This window comes from Mirounga leonina, unplaced genomic scaffold (assembly GCF_011800145.1).
Source record: "Mirounga leonina isolate KUSES-001 unplaced genomic scaffold, KU_Mleo_1.0 Mir_183157, whole genome shotgun sequence".
NCBI lineage: Eukaryota > Metazoa > Chordata > Mammalia > Carnivora > Phocidae > Mirounga > Mirounga leonina.
The window spans coordinates 2,537-12,359 of NW_023270473.1; the positions used below are offsets into that span (position 1 = coordinate 2,537).

The following is a 9,823-nucleotide window of genomic DNA, read 5'->3' on the forward strand; positions in this document are numbered from 1 at the left end:
ATTTCAGATCAGGTCATGATCTTGAGTTGTGGGATTGAACCCCACATCGGGCTCTGCACTGAACATGGAGCCTCCTTTAGAGTCTCTCTTCTGAAGATATTTGCAAATGACATATCAGATAAAGGGCTAGTATCCAAAATCTATAAAGAACTTACCAAACTCAACACCCAAAGAACAAATAATCCAATCAAGAAATGGGCAGAAGACATGAACAGACATTTCTGCAAAGAAGACATCCAAATGGCCAACAGACACATGAAAAAGTGTTCCACATCACTTGGCATCAGGGAAATCCAAATCAAAACCTCGATGAGATACCACCTCACACCAGTCAGAATGGCTAAAATTAACAAGTCAGGAAAGGACAGATGTTGGTGAGGGGCAGAGAATGGGGAACCCTCCTACACTGTTGGTGGGAATGCAAGCTGGTGCAGCCACTCTGGAAAACAGTGTGGAGGTTCCTCAAAAAGTCGAAAATAGAGCTACCCCATGACCCAGCAATTGCACTACTGGGTATTTACCCCAAAGATACAAATGTAGTGATCCGAAGGGGCACATGCACCCCAATGTTTATAGCAGCAATGTCCACAATAGCCAAACTATGGAAAGAGCCTAGATGTGTCCATCAACAGATGAATGGATAAAGAAGATGTCACACACACACACACACACACACACACACACACACACTGGAATATTATGCAGCCATCAAAAATGAAATCTTGCCATTTGCAACGATGTGGATAGAACTAAAGGGTATTATGCTAAGCAAAATAAGTCAATCAGAGAAAGACAAGTATCATATGATCTCACTGATATGAGGAATTTGAGAAACAAGACAGAGGATCATAGACGAAGGGAGGGAAAAATGAAACAAGACGAAACCAGAGAGGGAGACAAACCATAATAACAGCCTCTTAATCTCAGGAAACAAACTGAGGGTTGCTGGAGTGGAGGGAGGTGGGAGGAATGAGGTGGCTGGGTGATGGACATTGGGGAGGGTATGTGCTATGGTGAGCGCTGTGAATTGTGTAAGACTGCTGAATCACAGATCTGTACCCCTGAAACAAATAATACATTATATGTTAAAAGAAAAAACACCAAAACAAAAAGATTCTCTCCTTCTCCTTCTGCCCTACCCCGCTCACACATACTCTGTCTCTAAATTAAAAAACAAAACAAAACTAGAATAGATGAATAAATTAAGATGTATAGACACATTTGAAAACTATAAAGCCTTGAGAATGATTTAACCATAAGTATACTGAATAAAAATGGAATACGAAAGAGTATTTATTGTATGCTATATATAAGGATCAAAAATGTCCAGACTGGTCAGTGGTGTGGCAGACCAGGATAGTGGTGATAAAGTAATCTGGTTAAACAGATGGCTTTAAATCTCATGTCTAAGATTAAGTCTTAGGGCAGCTACTTACTTGATTTCTCTGGGCTTGCTAAATATGGAAAATATTAGTATCCTCATAAGAGGCTTGTACTGAGGATTAAATAAAATATGCAGTTAAATGGTTAATTAATACCAGCTGTGATAGACACCATTCAATACATAAAGCAGTTTGGTAACTTCTGAATTCTTCATGTATGAAATAAACAAAATTTGGTGGTATTAAGAAAAGTCATATAAATATGTGTTGATATCAGTACCAGATAAAGAGAGTTATTGAAGAAAAAGAGGGAGATAAGAAAACTTCTTAAAGCTCAGGGAAGTGGGCTCAAAAGTCTCACAGACTTGCAGTGAACATCACAGGACGGCTTGGGATTTCTCTGCAGAAACAGTAATACACAGAATTCAGAGAACAAGTAGGGACAAAAACCAATCAGGTGAAGAAAAACACGAGAAGAAATGTAAAATGAGACAAGGTCAAGAATGGTGTCAGCAGTAAGAGCTGTCCAAGTCACAACTTTTCCCCCCAAGTTTTTTTTTGTGTGTGTGCTTACAGGCATTTAATAAGAGAATAGAATTTCGCTCATATCTTTGCTTTAGTTACAATTGTAGAACAAAAATTTAGTGTAATATCCGTTCACTGTAATAAATGCTAATTGGCAGTTTTTCTCTAAGCAAAGTGTACAATTTCTTTTTTTTAAATTTTATTATGTTATGTTAGTCCCCCCAAGTTTTTATTTAAATTCCAGTTAGTTAACAGACAGTCTAATATTATTTTTAGGTATAGAATTTAGTGATTCCTCACTCACACACAACACCTGGTACTCATCACAACACGTGTACTCCTTAATACCCATCACCCATTTAACCCATCCTCTTGCCCTCCCAAGTCACAACTTTTAAAGGAAACATGTTTATAGCCCAATGAGTGCCCATGACAGCAGGGTTAAATTAATCACACCAAGGGGGAGTCTTTGGCTCTAAAAATTTTCTGAAGAGCATGTTTCATATCCTTATTCCTCAGGCTGTAGATGAAGGGATTCAGCATAGGGGTGACCACCATGTACATCACAGAAGCAATTATATTCTTGTTTTTGGAGTTGCCTGATGAAGGGAAAAAGTAAACACCGGCAATCGTCCCATAGTATAAAAACACCACAAAGAGGTGGGAGCCACATGTAGACAAGGCTTTGGAGATTCTTTTGAAGGAGGGGACCTTCAGAATGATGCCTGCCATGCGGATATATGAGGCCAAGATACCACTCAATGGCAGGATGAAGATGAATCCTCCTTCAGTGAGGATAAGCAGCTCATTGAGGGAGGTGTCTGAGCAGGAGGACTTGAGCACAACAGCAAGATCACAAAAGAAGTGGGGGATGATAGTCCCGGCACAGAAGGACAACTGGTCCACGAGGAGGGTGTGCAACAGAGCTTGGACACAAGAGAAAAACCAGGATCCAGCCACTAGGATAATACAAAGCCTGTCCTTCATGATGGTGGTATAGTGGAGAGGGTGACAGACAGCCAAATACCTGTCATAGGCCATCATTGTGAGAAGAAGATTGTCAAGGCAACCAAAAAATATAAAGAAATACACCTGTGAAATGCACCCCACATAGGGGATGGATTGTTGCTGAGTCTGCATGTTCATCAACGTCTTTGGAACTGTGACAGATGAAAGGGAAATGTCAGAGAAGGCCAAGTGGCTGAGGAAGAAGTACATGGGGATGTGGAGGCAAGAATCTAGCCTGATGAGCAGGATGATGAGCAGGTTCCCCAGCACTGTGGTCAGGTACATGCCCAAGAACAGGGCGAAGAACACACCCTGCTGCTCTGGCCGGATAGGGAGCCCCAGGAGGAGGAACTCAGCCATGCTGCTCTGGTTCTTCAGACTCATGCTGTGCTTTTGCATGCTGGGGATAAAGAAGGGTTGGGAATAAAAGGGAAGAATGATAGGGATACAGTCCATACTGTAAATTTCTGAAAAGACAATGCATTTTAAACTACACTCCTATTAATTTCTCACACCTGTGGATGCATGCATCTTCACTCTATCCCAGTCTGGTTCTGGGAAAACATTACAACCAAAAGCAGCCAACAAGATCTCATTGCACAGAAGCAAGAGGGTGTTCACTCTTTCATTTGACCATTATTTATTGAACATTGAGACTGAACCTGGCTCTCTACTAAGGACTGAGAATGCAGCAGCAAACAAGAAAAGCAGGGTCCCTTCCTTCTATGGGTATATTTTTTATGCACTTACTGGGATAATTCATGACACTGAGATAGAGTCAAAGCATAACAGTTCACTGTGGCAGAAATAGTAGATGACCCTTGGCAAATTGGTATCAGTTGTTTCTGCTATAAAGTGACATGCAATGTCAGTGCTGAGGTGGCATTGTTGGAATATTGTCACATTCCTCTTGTGAATATATATATCCATACATATAAAAGGGGATACATATACACACATACATATGCACAGAGATAGCGATATTTGTATACATAAGTATATTCCATCTCTATATTCCATCTATGCATATACATATACTTAGATGGAATATATATAAACATACACATGGAATGTACATATACATACACACATATATGCAATATACAGGTAACCTTTAAATGACATGGGGGTTGGGGCACCAACTCTGCACACAGTTGAAAATCTACATATTACTTTTGACTCCTCCAAAACTTAACTACTAATAGCCTACTGTTGACCAGAAACCTTACCAATAACATAAACAGTTGATTAACACATACTTTGTATATGTATTATATACTATATTCTTACAATACAGTAATCTAGAAAAAAATGTTATCAAAAGACCGTAGGAAGAGAAAGCACACTTACTGTATGTTCTGTATTTGTCGGAAGAAACCCATGTATAAGTGGACTTGTGCAGTTCAAACCCATGTTGTTCAAGGGTCAACTGTAATGTATGTATGCATATATACATATATGCATATATATATATTGAACTATAGTCTTGTATATATAATTGCCATTTTCTGTAGGCTAAAATGATCAAATAGTGGTCACTTCATGGAGTTCATCTTAATACTGTGTGATCAGTGCCCAGGCTTTTAACATGGAACTCTCCCATTTCATTGCTTGTAAATGCCAGACACACTGTTATTTTAGGTTTGCCAGGAAACTGAAGTTGTCCAAAGTTTTCTTAGTGCCCTGTCTAGATATTTCCTTTCATATTTATATATTTTCCAACTGACAAAAGGCTCTCACATACATTAACTTCTGTTCAAGCCATAAATACTTATTGAGGGCCTGTAAGCTTCCATTTTATAGATATGTAAACTGAGGCCAAAGAATTGAGTGATTTTCCCAAGGTCCTGCCACCATTTGGTGGGGTTTCTATGCTCTAACTTCACTGGGCATGACAACTAACATTTCTTTGCCTGGTATGTTAGGTGAACATGCAAGGGTTACAAAACTCTGAGCCACTCAGTCACACTTAGGTATATGAAAATGATAACAGAACCTTTTTAGAAAACAGTCTCTTGGGGCACTGGTTATCTCCATTTATTTTACCCCAGAAGGAGGTCACTGAAAGAACTATTTGAGGTTATGAGTGCAAATCAGAAGCCTCCAAACACACGTACAAACACCACACATGCACACACACACACGCATGCATACACACACTGCTGATTTGAGGATTTCAGGCACCAGTGTTTGAGTCCCATTGTAAGGGAAAGAGAGCCAGTATTTGTTTCATTTCATAAATACTGATATACATACAAGTCATTTATAACACATAATATGCAATAATGTATCACCCACAAATACACTCACAATGCACCATTAACACACAAGCATAACCTACCTGGTAAAATACACAACTCACATACAACATATCAATAACTCATCATATACATACACATCACCAAAAACACACAAGGCCACACACAATTTCAAAATCTCACAAGAAACATCCACCAAGAACACACATGCACACTTAATCACTCACTACAAGCAGCACACGCAGTCCCATTACTGAAAAGCATGCTTTGGCCCCTTCCCACTGAGAAGGTGTCATCATGGGTCGGGTAAGCCTGTTCGGTCACAGGCATGGTCATCAAACCACCATCTCCAACCCATGCACATGGTAACATACACATGGTAACAGAAACACAGACAAAAGGAAACAATATACATTCCTGCTCTTACATACAAGTGTGTCACCCACAGACGAGCTCACACACACACTAGCACACCCACTGAGAAAAGGTTTGAGCCCTCTCTGATCTCAGTTCCTTGATAAGTTTGGATATCTTTTCCCCCAGTGGTGGAGCTCTCATTGCTCAGCTGTGATGCCCCCCACCCCAGTGAGGGAAATGCCCCCATCAAAACAACAGAGGCAGGGCGCCTGGGTGGCTCAGATGGTTAAGCGTCTGCCTTCGGCTCAGGTCATGATCCCAGGGTCCTGGGATCGAGTCCCACATCTGGCTCCCGGCTCAGCAGGGAGCCTGCTTCTCCCTCTGACCCTCTCCCCTCTCATGCTGTTTCTCTCTCGCTCGCTCTCTAAAAAATAAATAAATAAAAATGTTTAAAAAAAAAAAACAGAGGCAAATATTTAAGATCACAGACATGAATCAGAAGTCCTTAATCACATGTTGGAGCTGACAACTTGGTCTGCATGCACTAAAACAAAGCCCAGTTTGGGTTTAACTGAGGAAAAGAATCAGGCTGAGTGAGATACGTAGTACACACACATGCAACTATCAAACAACATGTACACAAACATACACAATACATGCAGACAACACACACTCACAAACACAGAGATACTCATACACAAACCCATGAGCACATGGGCAGATCCATTGCCAAGGCAGATTTCCAGCTCCTTCTTTTTTTTTTTTTTAATTTAAGTTCAATTAGCCAACATATAGTACTTCTCAAACTCAGCACACAAAAAACAAATAATCCAGTCAAGAGATGGGCAGAAGACATGAACAGACATTTCTCCAAAGAAGACATACAAATGGTCAACAGATATATGAAAAAATGCTCCACATCATTAGCCATCAGGGAAATACAAATCAAAACCACAATGAGATACCACCTCACACCTGTCAGAATGGCTAAAATTAACAAGACAGAAAACAACAAAAGTTGGTGAGGATGCAGAGAAAGGGGAATCCTTTTATGCTGTTGGTGGGATTTCCAGCTCCTTCTGACCTGTGATCATCATCAGTGAGTTCAGACACTTCTTCCAGACTTGCCAAATTCTCAGCTTCTCTTCATAGTAAGGGAGGAGCTTTTGTGGGTTAATTGGCCAATTTCTTACTGCCATTTGGAGAACACTGTGACCAGGAACCAGAGGGGACTGGAGTCACAGGAGACAGTGTCCCTAAAGCCAGGGATGTCTTAGACTTCTTTCTTCTTGGGCATAGTTCCAAGCTCAAACTTTTTTGGGGCATGATTCCAGTTGGGATTCAATTTTTTTAAATTTATTTTTTTAATGATTTCATGCTTGGAAAAAAGTTGTAAGGATGATTGAATGACTTCCTGTATGCCCTTCACCCACACTTTACAAAGGCTAACATTTTGGCATGTTTGTGCATGTGCATGTGTGTGTGTGTGTGCATGCGCGCGCGTGTGTGTATTAAATATTCGGGCTATAGGTCTTTCATATACATGTCACAGCGCGTATTATCAAGAGGCACATGCTTTGGTTCAGAGGTCAGGGGCTCATGACGCTTCACATAAGAAGAGAATTTAAGAGAAAGAATGAGCCACAAAGGACTCCTGGGAAAGCTGGCTGGGTATAAGCCACAAGTTGGCTTGGGCAAAGCAGAGGGAATGGGTTTGGGACTTTGTAGTAGTTGAGGGGTGGTAATGGGGGAAAATTTCTGCCAGAGAAACAGATCATGTGTTGTGCTTCTTGAGAAACTTTGCCCGTGTTGTTTAGCAGCATGCAGCAATAGGTACCCTTATGAGAACAAATGCCCTTTTGGCTGGCCAGCAGATAATCTAAGGCTAGGCGATTATTAGCAACCACAGCTGCCAGGGAGCATTGTCTCTCATTTAGGGCTTCCAGGGCTGTGGCAGTTTGAATCATATATATGGAAATTATTCTGGGCATTTCCTGATTGGCATTAATTATTTTATTATGTTGTGTAATATTGTGGCCTCCAAGGCAGCACCAGTGACCCCCATGGTGGTCAGCAGAATGAGGGCGGGTGACAAGAATATAACATACGTGGTGGTAAGAATAAGATTGGTGAGCTTTGTTTAGGAGCAGGAGCCACAAATGCAGATAGTACAAGTCAAATTATGAGGAGAAGCCTGTGTTAGAGGAATAAATTAGTGCAGGAGTGAGGGATATGGGGGAGGAAGAGAATAACCCTCATGGGCTAGAATCTTAGACATTTGGCATGGGCAGCCAAGAACTAATAAGTTGCCAGTAAGCATTTTGGTTAGGACATAATATGGGGATATTCTAGATAGTTGGAATTAATATTTTAAAGGGAAGACCAGGAGAAAATCCGAGGCTTAGGTTCAGAGATATGGCCCACCCAGATAGATGGATAGGGGCTGGGTTGTGTTATTTGAAGATTTTTTAAAGATCATTTGGATAGACTACAGTGTGGCCGGTCAGATGAGAGGGTACCATATGGCATACCAACAATTTGTATCCTTTAAAACATGGCTGTTCACTCAGTAAGGCTTACATAAAAATTATTTTGTAATGCATCCTTCAGTGCTGGTTGTATATCAGAGATGGGGCCTAGAAGTGCAGACATTTGGGAAAGGAGCAGAAAGTACAAGGGTGGAAGGAGAAGGGAGAGTAGCTTGTGATGGTTGAGGTTGGATTGGGAAAGAAGAGATACCAAGAGCAGGAGGGGGCTTAGGGGGTGAAGGGAGCCTTGGATAGGAGACATATGAGGGACTCGAGATCATGGAAATTTCCACCTGGATCAGTCCATTGGGTAGATCAAGGTCACCATTACGGATAAGTCCAGCTGTGGGTCTGATGTCATCATCAGGAATGAGTCCAACCATGGATCTGATGTCATCTGGTGGCCCATCAGGCCATCATGGTGTTGGTTGAAGGTGAGGTCACTGGGTTTACAATAGTCTTGGGCTGACTTTAGGACTTTGAGGCATAAAGCCTTGTTGGTTGGGGATTCACAGGAATGTATAAATGTAGTTGGAAAATGAGGGACTCAATGAGCCAGAAAAGATGCTGCTATATTGGCATCATGTTGGAGATAAAATAATTTCAAAGGGGCTTGTTGCTTACATCCTTACATTAGGCATCCGTTGTGTTTTCAATAAATGTTCTGACATGTATTTTGAGAGATGAGATCTGGGCATAGGTAAAAAGCCTTCAGGACCACTTTTCATAATTGTTTGTGCCACAGGACACCATGGGTGTTTTCCTCATTTACCCTCGGGATCAGGGTCTTTTATGCCACAGAGTGGCAGTGGTATTTAAAGATCTGGTGAGATATCCTGACTGCTCTTAGGAATGAGGACTTCAAACACCATACAGCACTTCTGTCTCTCTGTCTTCTCTCTCTCTCAAAATGATGGCTCATTTACGAGCAACCACCTGGTGGACTTGCATCTAGAATTACTTGAGTTATTTTATCTTCCCTTTCAGTCTGGTCATGTCATTTGAAATGTTAGGTTAATTCTTTTATTTTCATTCTATTTTGCTTTGTTCATTCCTGCTTATATAGTTATCTGAAAAGTTGAAAGATAACATGGTCAAAACTATACAAATAGGTATGCTCATCTCCACAACCATTCCCACCCACCCACTATAGCTAACCAAACTCACTAGTTTATTATTTTTAATAAACATTTTATTTTGGAATAATCTTAGATGCCTAGAAAAGCTACAAAAATAGTACAGAGACTTTCTATACTCTTTACCCAAGTTTCTCCTGTTTTAAGCATTTTACACACCCATGGTACATTCAGCAAAACTAAGACATTAGCACTGGTAGATTACCACTAACTAAATTGCAAACTTTTTTTGGATTTTACCAGTTTTTCCACCAATGTCCTTTTTCTGTTCCAGGATTCAATTCAGGATGACACATTGCATTTAGACGCATCATCTTTTAAATAAGCTTTCTATATTTGAGAAAATACCCACATCTGCTGGTATCAGCTTCTCCGGTTTGTAACTAAAAGTTCTGATGGATAAGGGAAGAGTAGACTCAGAATGTCTAGGAGAGGTTCCTTGGTCATCATTTAGACAAGAGATGAGGGAGCCCACTCAAAAGATGGGGTGGGAAGTCAATTTCAAACTCATTAGTTTCTTGATTATTTGGTTTTTGGATGTTGAGTTTGAGAAGTTCTTTATAGATCTTGGATACCAGCCCTTTATCTGTAGTGTCATTTGCAAATATCTTCTCCCATTCTGTGGGTTG

At 40.7% G+C, this 9,823-nt stretch overlaps 1 protein-coding gene across 1 annotated transcript; it reads right to left on the reverse strand.

The window, feature by feature from the left end:
- Window positions 1-2,357: 2,357 nt before the first annotated feature.
- LOC118023930 (olfactory receptor 1J4-like) lies at window positions 2,358-3,299 on the reverse strand. Its single transcript, XM_035025343.1, has one exon. The coding sequence runs from the start codon at window positions 3,297-3,299 to the stop codon at window positions 2,358-2,360; it is 942 nt and encodes a 313-aa protein (XP_034881234.1).
- Window positions 3,300-9,823: the final 6,524 nt, after the last annotated feature.